The 21,151-nt window shown below is 36.8% G+C and overlaps 1 protein-coding gene across 2 annotated transcripts in view; it reads left to right on the top strand.

The window, feature by feature from the left end:
- Positions 1–18,115, top strand: part of STK31 (serine/threonine kinase 31) — a 109,503-nt gene extending 91,388 nt beyond the window's left edge. The window contains exons 16-23 of one of the 2 annotated variants that reach the window (XM_049781438.1): positions 376–456; positions 2,929–3,054; positions 3,970–4,095; positions 4,299–4,385; positions 7,652–7,801; positions 10,240–10,362; positions 16,863–16,931; positions 17,891–18,115. In XM_049781438.1, coding sequence (XP_049637395.1) covers positions 376–456; positions 2,929–3,054; positions 3,970–4,095; positions 4,299–4,385; positions 7,652–7,801; positions 10,240–10,362; positions 16,863–16,931; positions 17,891–18,115 — 987 coding nt within the window. The remainder of the gene's footprint in view (positions 1–375; positions 457–2,928; positions 3,055–3,969; positions 4,096–4,298; positions 4,386–7,651; positions 7,802–10,239; positions 10,363–16,862; positions 16,932–17,890) is intronic. The other variant, XM_049781439.1, reaches the window with a different exon arrangement.
- Positions 18,116–21,151: the final 3,036 nt, after the last annotated feature.

Raw genomic sequence — 21,151 nt, forward strand, 5'->3', positions numbered from 1 at the left:
GGCCAGATTATATATTTCTAAGTTAGTAGATTTTATATATATAAGTTATATATAAATATAAATAAATTATATATAAATATCTAAATTTTAGATATATAAATATATTTACATATAGTCAGGATTATGTTATTATTATATGATGATAATGTTTTGAGGTTATACATTGGCAATACTCAGAGCTTACTCCTGGCTTCTCACTGAGGAGTCACTTCTCGTTGACTCAGGTGCCAGAGATCAAACCCAGGTTGGTCAGATGCAAAGCAATTGCTCTATCTGATGTAATATTGCTTGAGCAGACAATTATTTTTTATCTGAAAACCAATTTGTCATCATTGATTATATGTAGATCTTTCATAAAAATATGTTTTAATGTAGGAAAAGCTGAATAAGTTGGTGCAGAAATGGTTCCCTGAGCTGCCTTTGCTTCATCCTGAAATAGGACTACAGAAATACATGGTAAGCTTTATTTTATTTCAGAATGACTCTTTAGTGGAAAGTGTTGAGAAACTACAAAGTTTTTGGTATAATTTTCTATAAAGACAGGATTGGGAAATCAGTGTATTAGTAGGATGGAATGAGACAGGATTAGTAAACTTTCAGGGAAGAATCTGTTAGCTTTGATTTACATTGCCCACTAGGGAGAAAAAAGTAGGTAATAAATATACTTATTATTGGAACAGAATGATAAGACAACCAGTAGGATGCTTTCTTTGCATGTGGCTGATCTATCTGGGTTTAGTTCCTAGGTCATTATCCCATATGGTGTCCTGAATGCCTAAGCGCAGAGCCTGAAGTAACTCCTGAGCATTTCTGGATGTGACTCAATCCTCACCCGCAAAAGACTTATTCATTCTTCTTTTTATTTTATTTTATTTTATTTTATTTTATGTTATTTTGCTTTTTGGGCCATACCCAATGGCGATCAGGGGTAACTCCTTGGCTCTGTGCTCAGGAATTATTTCTGGCAGGCTCATACGTGATGCCAGGATCAAATCCTAGTTAGCTATGTGCAAAGCAGACACCTTACTCACTGTGCTATTGCTCTGGCTCTATTTCATTCTTTAAGATTGCCATTAAGTTCATAATTATGGGGCTGAGTGATAGTACAGCAGGAAGGACATTTGCCTTGCACATGGATGACCTGGGTTTGATCCCATACGGTCCCCTGAGCCTGTCTGGAATGATTTCTGAGTGCAGAACTAGGAATGATCCCTGAGCAATGCTGGTTGTAGCCTTAAATAAAAAAAAAGTTCATGGTTATGATTATAAATATATATAGTTCAGAAAGTGATGTCCACCTCACTTGTGACTACATATATCTAAAGTTAAGGTCCCTTAAATTGTTAATGCAAATACTATAAAATCCTATAATGTGGAGGTTTTCTTACAGTTATTTAATTCTGCCTTTGATACTTCCTTGTAGGCTTGGTAGCTTATTGTAAAGGACTTGAAAACTAAAATTATGTTAATATATTGTGGAAGATTATGACATTAATTATGTCTTCAGGATGTCTTAATGACACCAAAGTGACTAAATATGATGCTATATTTTTAGGAAATCCCTGTAAAATAATGATATATTGTGAATTACTAAGTGTATTGGCAGTACTTTAAAAAATGGCTCAGAAAATAATTTAATGATTCTACAGACATTCTTCTGTCTTATAGAAACTGAATTACACCACAAAAGAGCTCAGCATCAGTTCAGGGAGGTAGCTCAAAGAGTAGAAGTACATTCAGCACTGGTGGCCCTTAAAGCATATATATCCCTGCACCATGGGCGTAGTCTTGTTGACCCTTAACATTACCTCAAAAACAAATCAAAATAAAAACCAGCCAAATTTAGCTTCATCTAAATTATGGAGAGTCTTATTTTAATGAAATAAATGTATTCTTATCAAATATCATTAATGGGGGTGGAGTGATAGCACAGAAGGGCATTTACCTTGCACGCAACTGATCCATGTTTGATCCTGGCATCCCATATGCTCCCTGAACTTGTGAGGAGTTATTCTTTTTATTTTTCTTTGGTTTTTGGGTCACACTCGGCTGCACTCAGGGTTACTCCTGGCTCTATACTCAGAAATTGATCCTGCCAGGCTCGAGTGACCATATGGGGTGCCGGGACTCGAACCACCGCCCTTCTGCATGCAAGGCAAACACCCTACCTTCATGCTATCTCTCTGGCCCCGAGGAGTTATTCTTGAGTGCAGATCCAGGAGTAACTCCTGAGTACTGCCAGGTATGACCGTAAAACAAAAATCATAAATAGTAGAATTTAAAATTTAAAAAGCTATTTTTAGGCCTGAGAGATTGGACAAGGATAAGGTACTTGCTTGCATATGGCTGATCTGAGTTTATAATTTAGTTCTTTGGAGTCTACTTGGTTCTTTCTGGGCCTACCTCTGAGCACATAACCAGAGGTAAGCTCTAAGCACTGCAAGGTGTAACATCTCCAAAGAAAAAGTCCTTTTACTTATTTTGTCTTGGTTTTTGGGGCCCACCCACCAGTACTCAGAGCTTACTCCTGGCTCTGTGCTCAGGGATAACTCCTGGAGGTTTTAGGGGGACCAAATAGGATGTTGGGGATTAAATCTGAATTGACCCCCTGCAAGGCAAGTGTCCTGCCTGCTCTGATCCCCAAAATGTCATTTTAAAAAGATAATTTAATTTCAGAGGTAGAGATGTTAAAATAACTTCATTTTATAATTTCAAAGTTTATTCCTATTTTATAGTCTTTTTGTCATTATTTTATAAATAAAGTAATCAAGTAAACATAAGAGTTACTTAGAAATGTATCCAGTTAATTACAGTCTTTTTAAAAATCAGTTTAGAATATATAGCAATTATTAAATATATGTTCATTATACATTTGTCGAGAAGGAGTTTTATTTGGGATGTTCAACTGTAACAAAAACTTGCTCCTAGAACTCCGGTGGTCTTCTTACTATGAGCTTGGAAAGGGATCTTCTTGATTCTGAACCCATGAAGGAACTTAGCAGCAAGCGTCCTCTGGTATGCTCTGAGGTCAATGGGCAGATCATTCTTTTAAAGGTAAGTTTGAGTTATGACATGAAAAGTTCAGAATTATAAAGGGAATTGGTATAGCTACTTTTTTTAAAATTAATGTTTATTTTGTTTTGTTTTGTTTTGGACCTGCAACCGGCAGTGCTTAGGGGTCACTCAGATACATTTCTGGCAGGCTCAGGGGACTATGGGAAGCCAGGGATCAAACCAGTGGAAGGCAAACACCCTACCTGCTGTGCTATCAATCATGTCTACCTTTTATGGTAACAAAGACTCATTCTTTTTCTAAATGTGTTGATTGGCATGATTGTGCTTTCAGTTTGGTTGCCAGCATTGTTTTATTATTTTATAGTTTTTTTGTGTATGTGTGCCACTTTGCAGTACTCAGGAATTTCTTCTATACTCAAAGACCACTTCTGGCAGGGATTGGGGGAACAGAAAGGGCTGCCAGGTTTTAAACTTAGTTTAGACTTGCACCTTACCCGCTATTTCAGGTAACTTTAAGTTTTAAAGGTTTTAAACTTTAAGTTTTAAAGGTTCCTTATTTCTCTAAATATAGGTCACTAATATTATATGCTTTTTTGGGGGTGAATATATATCATCATATTCACTTTTTAAATTTTTACATTTTGAAATTTCATTATCCAGTAGTTACGTTCTTTGATTTTCAAAAAAGTTGATCTAGGCTGCTAATTGTGATTGTAGGGTCACTATTTTGACTATAGTGGTGGGCGGATGTTCTAGAATCTAGATAGTGTGCTAAGCCACATGTAAGATTGTTTGTTATTTCCTAAATTATAGCATAACAAAGAGATAAACATTCTTATATGAATAAAATATGTAAATAAAAAACCTTATAAAATTATTATTTAAGTTGGAATGGTATATATTGAGAGTGGGATTTTCAGTGTTGGGATTTTCATGCCCTTTTTTTGTTCTAAGGGGCATTCTGTGGATGTCAACACAGAAGCCAGTGTGATTCAGAGAGCAGCTGCCTATCACAGAGCTGAGAGAGAAGCTAAAGGAGAGTCTGGGTTATTGCCATTAATATTCCTATTTTTGTGTAAGGTAAAATTTTTTTTTTTAGGTAAAATTCTTACAGCAATCTCTTGCAGAATACATTTTACTTACAATAAGTTTTAATTCTAAGTTTTAAAAAGGTTATTTCATTCCTTTCAAAATTAACAAAAAATTTCTGGTACAATCAGTGTATATTAAAATATATTTAAGAATATTTTACTTTGAGGCTTATTCACTGTTTTGCTTCTTAGTCTGATCCTGTGGCTTATCTGATGGTCCCATACTATCCTAGAGCAAACCTTAGTGTTATTCAAGCCAGTACACCTTTAACATCAGAGGTAAGGAAATCTTGCCTATCTCAATTTTCATATATTAAGAAAATAGCACTTAATGTTTACTGAGAGCATTTTGTATACTATATAACAGTTCTCTGACTGTGGCCCATTCTGACCTTGTTTTCTTCCACTGGCTACCTATTCTATTGGTTAGCCCCCTAGTTTCAAGTCATGATCCACCTTTATACAATTTTGAGTATCCAAGAGGGGAAAGGGGACCATAAGGCTTCTGGCTGAGGAACATTGCTAAATACAACAAAAATTTTGACCCACAATGCCTTTTTTTTATTCATTTTTATTTTAATTTCTAATAATATTTAATTGAATCACAGATAGAGTTACAAAGCCTTTCATGATTGTGTTAGTCATAAAATATCAAACACCCATCCCTTCATTCGTGCACATTTCCTATCACCAGTGTCCCCCGTTTTTCTCCTGTCTATGAGTTTGCCCCTATTTACTGCCTTTGCTGTGTCCCATAGATTTTGACAATTTGTTTCTTCATTGTCATTCTTTTTAAATAATCTTTTTATTTTTTCCTTGATTTCCTCTTTTTCCAGCATGCTTTTTAGTCTCCAAGTATTAGTTTTTTCCACATCTTTTTAGTCAATCTTGATCTCTGTTGCATTGTGGTCTGATAGGGTGCATGGTATATTTTTATATTTGTGCCTATGTAGGTTTTTGTGTCTTAAAACATGGTCTGTGCTCTTGAAAAGAATGTTCAACTTTTTTGAGGATTGAAGGCCCTACATAGATTTATTAGTCCTTGATCTTCTAATTCCTCATTTAGGGCTCTTAGTGCTTTGCTAGTGGTCTGCCTGGTGGATCTGTCTACTGGCAATAATGGTATGTTGAAATTTCCCACTACTACATTTCTGTTCATATGTTTCTTATAAGTTTGTGAGTAAAAACCTTATATATTTTGCTGGGTCTACATTTGGTACATGAATGTTGATCAGAGTTCTTGGTCTATTGTTCCCTGCTCTATTGTTCTTCTTGGTCAATTGTTCCTCTGATCAATAAATTGTGTACATCTTTGTCTCTAAGTATTTTCTTGAGGTTGAATACAATTTGGTCTATTATTAGTATGGCTTTCCCAGCCTTTCTTTTCTTTTTTTTTTTTCAGCAGCATGTATAATTGTTTTCCAGCCTTTTATTCTAATCCTGTGTCTATCTTGAACTTGAAGTTTTTGTTTCCTGCAGGCAGAAGATGTCTGGATTTTATTTCATGATCCAACCCTCTACTCTGTGTCTTTTGATGGGAGAGTTTAGTCCATTGACATCTAAGGAAATTATTGACAGAAAAGACTGTTGTGCTATTATATTGTTTAGGGTTTTGTTATTACAATTGGATGTTTGGCTTGTGTAATTGATCTGAGATCATATAGAGTCGGTTGGTTAGTGCAAATATTGTGAGTTCTTTTTTGTCCAAGAAGGTTTTTAATCCCATGTAAATGAGAGTTTTGCTGAGTGGTGGACTTTAGGTTGAAAGTTTCTTTCATTCATTTGATATTTTATTCTATTCTTTTCTTGCCTGGATTGTTTCAAATGGAAGATCTGGTTTGATTCTTAGGTTCTTTCCTTTGAACTTGAAGTTTTTCTTCTCCCTTACTGCTTTAAAGAGTCCAATTCTCTCTCTCTCTCTCTCTCTCTCTCTCTCTCTCTCTCTCTCTCTCTCTCTCTCTCTCTATTGTTGTTGTTGTTTTGTCATTTGGATTGCTCTATTATCTTGGGTTATTTTATTATTGTCTGTTTTGTCTTGCAGTCTTTGCTTCTTGGATTTGTACAGCAATCTCTTTACAGAGAGAGAGTGGGAAAGTTCTTTGCTGTTATTTTCCTCACTACTTGTTCTCCCCCTTTTCCCATTTCCTCCCCTTCTGTTAGTCCTGTAAATCGGAGATTATTCCTTTTGTCTTGTTTATTAAGTACCTTACATTTTCTTCCAATATTTTGTCTCTTGTTTCTTTATTGACTTCTTTGTTTTTGCTGGCTTGTATTTTGTCTTTTGAGTTTTTCCATGCGATTCTCCATGTGTGTAATTCTGCTACTATGGCGATAGCATTTTTTTTTTAGTTTCTTTATTTCCATTTGTATGGATTCTCTCATCATCTTTTTCTTTTCTTTTCTTTTTTTTTTTTGATTTTTCGGGCCACATCCTTTTGATGCTCAGAGGTTACTCCTGGCTAAGCGCTCAGAAATTGCCCCTGGCTTGGGGGGACCATATGGGTTGCTGGGGATCGAACCGTGTTTGCGATCTTTCCTTGGCTAGCGCTTGCAAGGCAGACACCTTGCCTCTAGTGCCACCTCGCTGGCCCTGGATTCTCTCATCTTCTGATAGAGTTCTTCTTTGAGTTGGTTGAATGGCTTATTATAGATTTCTTAATTTTGCAGGCTAGTGACTCCTTGATTCCCATTGCTCAACTATTTTTTGTTTGTTTGTTTTTGGGCCACACCCGGCAGTGCTCAGGGGTTACTCCTGGCTGTCTGCTCAGAAATAGCTCCTGGCAGGTACTGGGGACCATATGGGAAACTGGGATTCGAACCAACCACCTTTGGTCCTGGATCGGCTGCTTGCAAGGCAAACACTACTGTGCTATCTCTCCGGGCCATTGCTCAACTAAGTGTTGATTTTTAGGTCCTCATCTATAAGGTTTGGGCATTTTGGAGGGCTTGCAATTTGCTAGGATTTCTCTCCATACCCCCAGCTACAGGTATCTTCCTTAGTTTCCCCATTTTTCTTTGAATTTTGTGGGTTGGAGTGCTGGAGTTTCAGGGTGTTTATAAAAGTGTTCTTTTAACTTAAAAGTTAAATAAACAATTTTTTTCTGGTTAAAGTGTTTTATTTACTGTTTGTATAAGAGGTGGTTAGAGGTATATATGTTTTATGGTTAATTTATTCTAGGTAAGGGAGATTATCCAAGTATAATAGAAATATTGCAAACTAGTTCATTGGGTTGTTCTGTTTTTTTGGACTGTTTATTTTCTAAGAGAAAGAAATACTAGGACCTATCTGCCAAGAATGATTTTGGTGTAAGTTGAAATGCCCTGTTACCCACCCCTGCTGAACTAGGGTCCAGAAGCTTGGGGACAGGGAGTGTATAGGCAGTTCTTGCAAACATCTCCTGGGCGGGAGCAGTAGGGACTTTGGGGCCAGTGGCTAAAGACTCTACTGTATTTTTAAAGGTTTATTTTGAGGAAGTTTTATTCATTTTGGAAAGATGTTTTAATTTGCTTAGCTTATAACTTATTTTGTGCTTACTTATTTATAGGAAGTTTTAAAGGTCATGAGAGGTGTAGCCCAGGGACTACATACATTACATAAGGCTGATATCATTCATGGATCACTTCATCAGAACAATATATTTGTCTTAAATCGCAAACAAGGAATTGTTGGAGATTTTGACTTCACTAAATCTGTGGTAAAGTATTGTAATTTTACAAATTGGTTGTAGACTTTATATGTATATATTTGGTTTTTGGGCCATACCCGCCTATGCTCAGGGGTTACTCCTGGCTGTCTGCTCAGAAATAGCTCCTGGGGGACCATGTGGGATGCCGGGATTCAAACCAACTACCTTAGGTCCTGGATTGGCTACTTGCAAGGCAAACACCACTGTGCTATCTCTCTGGCCCCATTTATTTATATTTTTAGGTAGGAAATTTTTTATTTTTTTTGACATAGTTATTTATTATATTTTTCTCCTCAGTTAAGATGTATGAGCCAGTCTAATCAATTATTTACTATTAACTAGGTACTAGAACAAGGATTTATATATTTATGATTTATATTTTCTTCGTTTAGTTTAGTTTTTGGCCATACTGGTGGTCTCGGATTAATCTTGGCTATGCACGGTAGTAATTGCTCCTGGCTTGGGGGACCGTATGGGATGTTAGGGATTTAACTTACCTCCATAGTGTGTCAGCCATGTGCAAGGCAAATGTCCTAATGTTGTGCTATCACTCCACTCGATTTATACTTTTTTTTTTTTTGGTTTTTGGGCCACACCCAGCAGCACTCAGGGGTTACTCCTGGCTATCTGCTCAGAAATAGCTCCTGGCAGGCATGGAGGACCATATGGGACGCTGGGATTCAAACCAACCACCTTAGGTTCTGGGTCGGCTGCTTGCAAGGCAAACCCCGCTTTGCTATATCTCCGCCTCCGCCCCCTGATTTATACTTTTAACCATAACCCTTAGCAAGCTTTACAATCAGTGACATTGACATTAATCATTAATTTATCATCGAAAACATTTTAGCAAACTAAGCAAAAAATACCTGTTTGCTATATTGCCTAGTATTCTACTGGTATTCTCACATAGATCCCTGTAATTTGCTATTTTGATAATTGGCTTTTTAAAATTTTTTTAGTTAGAGAGCTTTTGCTTTCTCATTTAGCTTCAGTGCTAGTTCTATTTATTTTGGTCTCTGTTTTATCAAAATAGGACTTTTGTAGAGATAGCAAGTAATCCATTAAACATATTGTCATCTTTATTTGGTAGAAAGGAAAGTCTCCAAATATATGAGTTATAAGTATAGATTAGCTCTTTTTTAAAAGCTCTATAATGAAACCCACCTATAAAACTGTGACTAAATAGTTTTTAAAATATAGTCACAACGAGAAGATGAAAATTGTCAAGATTTTTTTGAATTATTTTTGGTGGTTATCTTTGGCAAATGAAAAATGTAATCCTTTGGAAAATATTTAATAGAGAAGGAAATTATTTGTAGATTTTCAGTTTCTAATTTATTTATTTTCAGAACCAAAAATAGCACAGTTCTTTCTTTAATATTAAAGACCTTCTCTAAATTTTCTTCTAAATGATCTTATACCAGTGATGGCTAACCATTTTGAGCCCAAGTGCCCAAACTGGCGCACAATGCTTGGTCCTTCCAATAGCCAGTCCGGCCCTGTTGCCAGGTGAGCTGTAAAGCAGACATCGGCACACTTGCCTCCCGCTGTGCCACATATCTTAATTGCGGACCTCTTTCCACATGCCAACTGCAAGGTCTTCACATGCCACCGCTGGCACGCGTGCCATCGGTTTGCCATCAAGGTCTTATACATTCTAAGATATGACTTAGTGAATGTTTTGCCTTTAAATTGAAAAATATGTTATCTTTAGACCTTAATCATTGCCACACTCTGCAAATAAAACTCCTATTTCCCTTCAAAGCAGATTTCAAATATCCTGTCCTAATAAGCATATCAGTGAAGCCTAGGATAAAGTGACCTCTCATGTTTAATCCTAGATCCACCCACTGCTGCTTCTTCCATTACATCTGAGACCACATAATACAGGTTATATGGGTCCCTATCCCTAGGCATCTCTTTTTCGCTCTAGCCTTGTACACATTTACCTGATTTCTCAGCTCCTGCCCTCATTCTTGGATTATTATAAAAATGTATTTTTTTTTTTTTGTGGTTTTTGGGTCACACCCGGCAGTGCTCAGGGGCCACTCCTGGCTCCATGCTCAGAAATTGCTCCCGGCAGGCACGGGGGACCATATGGGACGCCGGGATTCGAACCGATGACCTTCTGCATGAAAGGCAAACGCCTTATCTCCATGCTATCTCTCCGGCCCCTAAAAATGTATTTTTAAAAAAGTATTCTACGTTTAATTAGTGGCTCTTAGATTAGAGTCTTTTTGAGGCTACAAAGTGAAATATAAATGTAAGGCTAAATTTTATTAAGCATTTTATAATTTAAAATTTTTATAATAGAGTGAATAAGGCAAATATAATTGAAAGTAAAATATTTGAAAGAATTTTTGGGTGTGTTTTGACTAAATTCAGAAAATCAGGGCACTGTCTCAGTTGTGTTGCTTCTGAAATAATTTGATCTGTTGATTGTATAGAGTCAGCGAGCCTCGGTGAACATGATGGTTGGTGACTTGAGTTTGCTTTCACCTGAATTAAAACTGGGAAAACCTGCTTCTGCAAGTTCTGACTTGTATGCTTATGGCTGCCTTTTATTGTGGGTATGTTATTTTATATTTTAAAAAATGATGTTTTATATCTATTATAGTTATACATGTAATAATTTGTAGATACTTTATATGAATGTTGATATATAAATTATGATTTATAATGTTTTATCTCAACCTTACTCTAAATAGGAAGCAGTGGTAAATATTTTAGTATAGTATTTTTTTGTAAATAATGTTTTTTAATCATTTTTATTGAGAACAGTGTGAATTACAAGTCTTTTACAGTTGTATTTCAGGTACATAGTGACATTAATTAGGGCCATTCCCACCACCAGTGTTGACCTTCCTCCGCCATAGTTCCCAGCAAGCCTCCCATAGCTCCACCCTTAGCACCCTGAACTGCTAGTGTATATAGCTCTTTATAATTCCCTAAACAATTTTTATGGGGTCTCCCAACTAACTACTGCTAAGTGGTGCTTGTGGTCTTCCAAGGGCTTCTGGGTGGTGCTTGTATGCTGTGATGCTTGGGGTACCAAATGTGCTGGATATTGAACCTGGAACAAACTGCTTGCAACTGCCTTAACCTTCTGTAGAGTTCCCCCTATGGTCTCCCCTGGTGGTGCATGAAAGACCATGTTATGCCATGGCTCAAGCCCATGTTTCCTACATGTAAATGTAGGTCTTTCTGAGGTCTTTCTCTGGCCCCTCTTTTTAAAATAAAGTTTGTACCAAATTGCTGATGTTCTTACCATCAGTTTGCAAATTTTTTTTAAGTTGACATGGGATTTACATATTGTACTTTCTATTTTGTGTGGGGTGTGTTTGTTCCGTACCCAACAGTAAGCTTAGGGCTTACTCCTGAGTGCTTTATGTCCTATACTATTTCTCTGGATCCTACTATCTTCTTATTTACATTCAAGTCAAGATTAGCAGTGAAGATAATTTGTCCTCTGTTGATTCAGAATCAGCTCATGTGTCTGTGAAAAAGTAGTGTTTATAAGCCTTGAGTTGTTTTTCTACTTTTAGCTTAAACCAACTATTATAATCCATGTTTTAAATCTATTCCTCTGTGAGGTATGACGTATTAACAAGGGAAAAACACTTTTCTCACTACATCTGCTTAATATTATACTATAGGTTCTAGCCCAGGGTCAATGAAATTTTCTGTAACAGATCAGATAGTTTTAGTCTTATGTGATCTGTAATGCAAAAGACACATATACAGCATATTCAGGAATGAAATTTTATGAACTTTGAATGACATTTATATAACTTTTATGTGTCACCAAGTAGTAATTTAAGATTGTCCTTTAAACATTGAAAAACATAAAAATTATTCATGAAGGCTATACAAAAATAAGCAATAGAATAGATTTTGTGTGTAGACCATAGCTTGTTCATTTGGTATAATATGACAAATACATGTAATAAGTACAAAAATTAAAGCTGTTTTTATTAATAGACAAAGTGTATAAAAACCATTAGAGAGAAGGCTGGAGCTCTAGTACAGTGGGTAGGACCCTTGTGACTGAACCGGGTTTGATTTCCAATATCCTGTAAGGACCCTCAAGCACTGTCAAGAGTGATCCCTGATTTATATACTGAAAACGACAAAGTTTTATCGAGATAAATTTGAAAAAGAAACTTAAATAGAGCTCAGAGAGTATGCTTGTAGATATTCAACATTGATTATATCCATTCTCAAAGTGGCTTTACAAATTCACTACAGTTTCAACTTGTAAAAATGCTTATACCTTTAAAATTATTTTTGCAGTAAGTTGATTCTGTGAGTTGTGTGATAATTCTTAGGGTTTGGAAAAGCACAGAAACAGTTGAAAAATAAGATAATAAAATTGGAAAAGTAATAAAATAATAATACATAATAAAATAAAACTGATTTTAAGAAAGTAAAATTATAGAAGTTCAGTATAATATGTTAGATATACAGCTAGATGGAACAGTGAAGCCTATTAAGCCTATGTGAAATGATTTTTGAGGGCATTTCTAGTAAGGAAGAGGACAGTGTTTCTAATGGGACTGTAGCAACCAAATATCTGTATTTTAAAAATAATTTTTATCCACTTACTGTAAATTGTATGTAACTGAATACATCAAATGTATATTAGGTCTAAATGTAAGCCCTAAATATTTCACACTTTGAAGAAAAATAGAAAATTTATGTGATACTGAGTTTTCCCAGTTTCTTAAAATAGGATGCAAAATTAATCTAGTAGTAGTAAAACTTAATTATTTGAATTTAGCTGTTAAAAGGTTAGTTACATAAATGAAAGTGGAGAGAATATTTGCAAACCATGTATCTGACAAAAGTTTTGTATCTGTGGTGAGTAGCCCCAGTTGTCTGCAGTTCCATTGTGCTTGCTTGATGTTCTCTCCACTGGTGAAGACTGTCATATTGAGCTCTTGCTGCCTACAAAGCTTGCCATGCTAGTAGTCCCAGCATGGAACTATTTGTGAGTGAATGGCAAGCAGTTCTGTTAAATACCTGTGTCCTTGCCCTACCCAGGCTCTTTCACACCTCCCTCACCTGTGATAGTGGGAGCTAAGGCCTTTAGAGAAGATTAGGTGGATCCAGTTGAAATGGACAATTGGAAATTCTTGCCCTTTATCTTCGGTTCTCTCAGCACCCAACCAGGACTCTGTAGGTTTGTGCATGGCCTGCCAGATACTGTCTGCAGCCATCCTGTAACCTACCCACCTCTTTTTAGTGTGTCAGGGGAAAAACTCTGCCAGCAGAACCTGCTGATGCTTTGAACAAGGCGGTAGTGGAATCCCCCTTGAACACACTGTGCTGCAGATCCCTTCCTTAACTGAGATTGTTTCCTTGACATGCTACAGCAGCAGCCTATGCAGCCTCCACTTTCCTTGAAGTCTGAACTCTGAAGGCTAAATCCTGTGACTTTTACAGCAATAAAAATCCTAGCAGGCAAGGTTTACACGCTTAACCTTTCAATTTTAAAAGAGTGTTGTTGCATTAGGACAGGAAAAGAAAGAGTTTTCATATAATTTATAGAAATTCACACAGAATAATAATAAACAATACAGGGAAAGTTGTCTAAGCATTATAAATAATTAAACTACTTGGATGATATTCTTGTTTCTTTGTTTGTTTTTGGGTCACACCCTGCAGTGCTCAGGGGTTACTCCTGGCTCTCAGCTCAGAAATCATTACAGGCAGGGTCAGGGGATCATATGGGATGCCCAGATTCGAACCACTACGGCAAACACCCTATAGCTGTGCTATCTCTTCAGGCCCCTGGATGAGGCTTTAAAGCAGCAATCAGGGCCCGGAGAGATAGCCCAGCGGCGTTTGCCTTGCAAGCAGCCGATTCAGGACCAAAGGTGGTTGGTTCGAATGCCGGTGTCCCATATGGTCCCCCGTGCCTGCCAGGAGCTATTTCTGAGCAGACAGCCAGGAGTAACCCCTGAGCACCGCCGGGTGTGGCCCAAAAACCAAAAAAAAAAAAAAAAAAAAGCAGCAATCATAATGCTACTGACATTGGAGAACCATGAATGAGTGAAATTTGAACTTCAAGGACAGAAAATAGGAGAAAGAACCAAATGAAAGTCATGGGATTAAAGAACATAGTAAACTAAAATATAAAATTGGAGGGGCTCATTAGTAGACCTGAAAAAGAGTCTGGCAAAAAGTTGTAAAATATAGTAGTGAAAAGAATCTATAAAGCAAAAAAAATGTATTAAATAATGAAACTATCATAAGAGATTTATGGGATAGTATCAAGAGGAGCAAATTTTGCTGCTTATGCAATTCCAGAAGAAAGAAAAAAGCAAAAATCTTATTTGAAGAGATAATAACTGAGAATTTCCTCAAAAGAAGGAAGTCAGAAGTCTAGATCCAGAAGCTTCAAAACAAAATAAATTCAAATTAAAGCATTCAAATCTAAAAAAAAGTCCAAACAAATGCAAACCAAGATGTTATCATTAAAAGGTCAAAAAAGAATGTTAAAGCAGTTAGAGTTGGGGGCGGGGGAGATGGCCCACAGGGCTGGAATGCTTTGCATGTGTGAGTTCTTGGAGTGATCTGACAATATATTGTCCCCTTAGTATATTAATTGGAATCCTTATAATCCCCTTATATATTAATTAGAATCCTTGGGAGTCTTTCCAGTACTACATCAGATTTAGTACCAAATCACCACCATACGAAGCCCCCAAATTAATCCTTTAAAGTGACCAAATTTCTCAGTAGAAACCTTACAGGACAGAAGGGTATATTCTAATCTAAGTGGTTACTAGAAAGATCTTAAAGAATATCCCACTAGGTTACCAAGTTTTGGAGATGCAACAGAACTTCACAGATGTAATAGAAATATATCTCTAAATTGGCTTTGAAGTCTGGAAGCAAGTAAATGGGATCTCTCGAATAGTAGTAACTTGCTTTCAATTTAAACTGTTTTATTTTAGAACCCTCTGTGTATACATCTTGGTAAATTATATAGAACTATTATAGTTCAGTATCAATGTATAGGGAATAAAAGAAAAAAATTACAAAACACACAGAAAACATATGCAAATCATCATGTGTACTTTATTATCAGTACATTCTTTAAACATAAATGGCCTGAATTCATCATTTGGGATTTGTGGATGGATCTATAAACAAAACCAAAGTTTTCGAATCTCCAATAGATCTATGTGAACTCTAAAGACAAGCAGAGACTGACAATAAAATGTTAGACAAAAAGTTATGCCAGTAAATGATATCCTAAAAGAATTTATCAATACATTGAAAAGACCACAAACCTAAAAGATATCAGGGATAGCCAGACTTATATCCAATAAAACAGGAGGGAGAGAAGGAAAGAGAGAAGAAAGAGGAAGAGAGAGAGAAGAAAGAGGAAGAGAGAGAGAAGAAAGAGGAAGAGAGAGGAGAAGAGAAGAACAGGGAGGGGAGAAAGGAAGATAACACACCCGGAGGTTAAGCAGTTGCTTTGCCACTGTTTTGGTTTGGATCCCTAGCACCACTATACCACCACAACCGCCCCCCCACCCACCGTTATGTGTGATTCCCCTCCCCTTCCAGAAAAAAAAAAGACTTAAATTATAAAAGATGAAAAGAGATAGGGACAAGCAATAATTGTTTAATGGCTTCTATCTTGCAAGAAAATTTAATGAGTATTATATATAGCCAAATATCTATAAGGCAATTATATATATTTGTTTTGGTTCTGGGGGACCAAACTTGGCAGTGCTCAGGGGTTACTACCGACTCTGTACAGGTCACTCTCCTGGTGCATAGAACCTGGGTTGGCCATGTACAAGTCAAGTGCCCTGCCCTCTTTGTATGGATCTAGCCCCCAAACAGTTATTAACAAACCTAATGACAGACAGTGAGAGTAAACAACAGTAATGGGTAATTCCGCATCTTCCTTTCAGCCGTGAGTGGAGTTTGATAGAACACCAATAAGGAATTATCAGTCATTGTTGGACAGAGGGGTTTGGGCCACACTTTAGAAGCTCCTACTTAGGGACTACCACTGGCTCTGCTTGGGGGTCACTGCCAGTGGAATTTTGGGGGGTAATGCATTTTCTGGAAAATAAACACATTCCTTGTTAATGATTTGGAAGAATCAATATTGTCAAAATGTCAGTCTTACCCAAATGCTATACAAATTCAATTCAGTCTCTTAAAATGCCAATGACATTTTATGACATATGAGTATTAATTTTTGTTGGAATTTTATATGGTATTTTATACTTTGTTGAAATTTATATGGAATTTATTACCCCCAACCTCCAAATTTTGATAGCAACATTAGGACAAAAGATAGGAGGCCTCTCTCCCAAATTTCATACTATACTGTAAAGCTGTAGTCATCAAAACCAGAAGGACAGCCTCTTAGACAATCGGAATAGACTAGAATTCAGACACTGATCCTCACATATATATAAATTGAATAGTTAGTCTTTGAAAAAAAATATGACGTGAAGCAAAGAAGGTCTCTTTAAAATATAGTGCCAAGAAAACTGGTTGCATACATGCAAAAAATACCCAAACCCAATTCCCTTTCAAGTGTCATCCCCAAAAGCCAGAATGAGATCTTAATGTCAGACATTAATCCATAAATTATATTGAGTAAAATATAGGTTAGACACTTAACAGTATCGAATCTTGAGGTGTTTTCAATGATTAAATACCATTGGCCAAGCAAGTGGAAGCAGAGATGGATAGTTCAGTCAGTAATCAAAGATAAACAAATGGAATGACATCAAAATAAGAAGTCTTATACTGCAAAAGATGATGCCCAGTATAAAAAGACACAGAATGGGAGAGAATATCTGCCTACCATTCATTTTAGAAAGGGTTAATATCTAAATTTATAAAATGCTTTTGTTTCAGTCATTAAATATGATTTAAGAGACTTTTGATGAGAAGTCATTTTATTCCACAACAACTGATTTTCCTTAAACAATTTCCCTCAAAATCTGAACTAAGTTTTAAATTTGACTATAGTATTTAGATTAGAAGTTTAGTACATAGAAAATGTATTCATGATCCTTTTCTTTAACAGCTTTTTGTGAACAATCAGAAATTTGAGACAAATGAAGATGGAATTCCTAAAGTAGAGCATTTTCATTTGGTAGGTGATCTTTTGTCATGTATTAATTGGAAATGATCAGTATTTTGATTATGTATCATTGTGCTGCAACAATATGAAATATTTGCAGATATACTTTAATTTTTCTAAGAGTGTGGATTAGTTTTTAGAGTATTGAAAAACTCAAAAATTTAAAATCCCATGAGAATACTACCAGAGAATACTACTGTATTATATGCATAATGTATGCTTGTCACAATACTATATAAGCAGTTTTAGAAGTAGCCCTGCAATATCTTTCAGATCTTGTATTAAAATGGATGTTTTACTATTTAAAAAAGTTATTAAGCTGTTTTGTTTTTAATTTTTTTACTTAAACATTGGGGCTATAAGATTATTCATAACCAAGCTTTTTATAAAAATTATCTCTGCTATTTGTGTTGCTTTATTGTTTGTATGTAATTAGCTGACGCATTTTGAGTACCTAATTCAAAATCAGGAGTTGACAAAGAGGTTATGGGAGACCATATGTGGTGCTGGGATCAGACCCAAGTCAGCATCATGTTCTGCTGATACAAGTGTCTTCCTCTCTACTATCTCTCTGCTCCCCAATTTTATTATTTTGTATTGGGATAATTCCTTTAATAATGAGCCAAATCAGGGGCTGGAGGTATAGCTTGGAAGTAAGGCATTTGCCTTTCATGCAGAAGGTCATTGGTTTGAATCCTGGCATCCCATATGGTCCCCTGAACCTGCCAGGAGCATTTCTGAGTATAGAGCCAGGAGTAAGCCCTGAGCGCTGCTGGGTATGACCCAAAAACAAACAAACAAAAAAAAAGAGGTGGATCATCAAAAATCTAAATAGAAAAATATTTTCATTTTATATAACTAATTTAGTGTGTTTTTAAATTGGATTTTCCTCCTTTATTAAAGTTTTATATATCTGTTATATTGTTTTGATTTTATTTTTTTATTTATACTGCCTTTTTTTTTTTTTGCAGGATGATGATCTTAAATTTCTCCTGTGTAGCTTGCTCTACTGTAGAAGTTCAATGACTGCTGAGCAAGTTTTGAATGCTAAATGTTTCTGGCTACCTAAAGGAAAATCAGTTCCAAACCCAGAAAAAGACATAGAATATATCCAAAATCCAGAGGAAGAATTTAAGATGGATAACTTGGATAAATGTACGGAAAAGACAAGAAATAGTGAAGCCAATTTTGATTGATACTTTGTTTTCTTTCCTGCAGATATTTATCTTGCAAACTGTTGTTTTGTTACATATATAGAAAAAACTTAGAAGTATTTTAGAGCTATTTGGTGTTGAAGTTATAAATAATAAAAAACATTTGGCTGCACTAAAACATTGATTTGAAATTTTATTTTTAAAGGAAGAATTCTACTTTTTAAAAGTATGTGACTAGACTACTTATAATATAAAAAGTTATTACATTATTAGGCATACACAACGTTTCAATATATTAACTAATTGCTTGTATAGGACCACTTTTTAAAAATAGTAACTGTTGATATCTGCTTTGTATCCAGTTTAGGAGGTCTAAAAGTAAATAAAACACTCTTAGTGGTCCTCAGATTCCCCCCTCCCTCCGTACTCCAGGGGGGAGGTGCATGGGGAGGAGGGCAGGCAGACATTTGGCTTCCGGTTTCTTCTTTGATTCTGGAGACCAGCTCTTGCCAGGTATGGGGTTTGGGGAGGCCCTATACCAGAGCCTTTCTCCCTAGCCTAAGGAGTGCTGGGAGGCTTGGCAGGCCCCCAGCCGTCCTTGTCTTTTTACCCTGACTCCAGGCCTTCCCTGGGTGGCCAGCTCAGATGGCCAGAAGTGGGTTCAGGTGGACTCTTAGCGGTCCTCAGGTTCCCCCCTCCCTCTGTACTCCAGGGGGGAGGTGCATGGGGAGGAGGGTGGGCAGACATCTGGCTTCCAATTTCGTCCCTGATTCTGGAAACCAGCTCTTGCCAGGTATAGGGTTTTTCTCCCCTGGACTTCAGTTTTTCCCTGGGCACTGGTCTAGGTGGACTCTATAGGGGTCAACAGGCTTTTCCCCTATCTCTCCCTACACTAATGGTAATGTGCTCTGGGAGGAGGGCAGGATGTTCTAGCACTGGTTTATATTGGGACAGTCAGTGGAAATTTTTTCTCTTTGTTTTCATATTGATAGTATTGTGTGCATATATTCTATATATCCATAATATCCATCTTGTATTGGGACCTTGATACTGCCCTACAAAGCTCATTTCTAATATTTTACTGTCTCAGTCCCAACCCTTACTTCCCCCCATACTCCCATATAGGTGCAGCTAATGACATGAAGCTCACCACATAGAATGATAAGTGCAGTTAGAGAAATCACTACACTGAAAACTATCATAACAATGTGAATGAATGAGGGAAAAAGAAAGCCTGTCTCGAGTACAGGTGTGGGTGGGGTGGGGAGGAGGGAGATCTGGGAAATTGGTGGTGGGAATCTTGCACTGGTGAAGGGGGGTGTTCTTTACATGACTGTAATCATACAACTACAATTATATTTGTAATCACGGTGTTTAAATAAAGATAATTAAAAAAAAAGAAAAATTAAATAAGAAATCCAATGAGCACCACAGCACTAGCCCCATGCACTACACATTAATTACACTTCTGAAAAAAAAAAGTCAAAACGGAGCACAAAAGAAGAAAGGAAACAGCAACGACAATAATGAAACCAAAAAAGCAAAAGCAAAAGAAAAAAAAAAGAAAAAAAAAACAAGAAGAAAAAAAAATAAAGACTAAAATTTGTGCTGGTTTCTTTTTTTTTTCCTTTTGCATAGGCATAGTAAATATTGGGTAAAATAGAAAGGGAATTCCCTTGGACTAAGTGATACAGGGTTTCTCTGCCCTTGAAGCATGTTGTCATGGGATTAACTATAGATTCTATGTGTGTTCATTACTCTTCCCTGGATCCTTCTATGATGTATGGGAGACATATGCTCCGTCATGAATGATAAAATCAGGCCTCTGTATCTGGAGATCTTGGTATCTGTACAGGTCAAGGAATGGAGTTCATGAAGAAGTCTTTTTTTTTTTTTTTTTTTTTACGGCTCTAGAAGTTCAACTCCTTCATTGTTGTTTTAAGCAGTGTTCCGTGGTTGGTGGTTTTAGTTATTGTGCTGAACCTAAGATGGAGCATGGAATGACATCTATCGTTATGCTTCCAGGAGACCCGTTCAGTTGCAGTTGTCTCAGTCATACCCCTGGAGTTAGAGATCTTGATTGTTGTACAGATCATAGGTTGAACTCTGGACTAGGGCTTTTTTATTGGACCCAGGATACGTTCTGCCCTTTCATGGTTGTCACCATCAGTCATATGTAGATAGCGGACTTGGCTATTGCACAGATCATAAGATGACAAGTCGTCTGATGTTGTCTCATGGTTAGATGGTGAGGTAAGGACAACCTGCTCTTAGGTCCCGCTGTTGCCATTATCTCATTGTTAGGATATTGTATCAGAACTGGATCATGTTGGCGTTAGAGCAGTATTAAAGATATCCCAGAGGGGGTTTGGTTCCTGTAGCTGTTGTGGAGAGCTGTTTCGTTTCTCTGTCTGGAATCCAGGGATCAAGGTCCAACAGTCGTTGTATGATCTCCTATAGTCTAAGTTGGGTCCACATGGCACGTGTTTAAGGTAGGAGGTGCCCCTGTATTGTAAAAAAAAAGTGTGAGTTCTTACCCATAGTAGATAAGAGCTTGTTTTTCTACGTTAAATTTCCCCTTTTTTAGTGTGCCTTTGCAGGAAGAAATGGTGCTATATTTTATCGCTGGTGCTCTTGGGGGTGGAAAGAGAAGATGGCAGGAATAAGACAAAAAATAAGGATACACACACATATATAAAGAAAATGGAATTTTTTTAAAAAATGAATTAAAAAGATAATTAAAGGAACAAAGTGATGTAGGAGACTACCTTCCATTTTGGGGTTAGCAAGTTATGAGATAGTGTTATATGGGTCTTGAGCTTATGACGGAGCATAGGGTTCCCCTTTGTCTTTTGAGCTTTTCTTGTGGGGTGTGGGATCCAGGGTGCATTTTCATCCCACGCCCTGGTCTTCTTGAGATTGAGAAGAGATTTGCAGCAGAGAGGTCTTGGGTAGAGTTCTTGTGGTGGGGATTCTTTTGTATCTGAGTCTGATATCGAACAACAGTCCACAAGAGAGGTGAGAAGGTGGTCCATACAGCATGTGTCAGCAGGGGTGTTGGTTGTAGCTTCTTTCCCG

Source organism: Suncus etruscus, chromosome 10, assembly GCF_024139225.1.
Source record: "Suncus etruscus isolate mSunEtr1 chromosome 10, mSunEtr1.pri.cur, whole genome shotgun sequence".
Lineage (NCBI taxonomy): Eukaryota > Metazoa > Chordata > Mammalia > Eulipotyphla > Soricidae > Suncus > Suncus etruscus.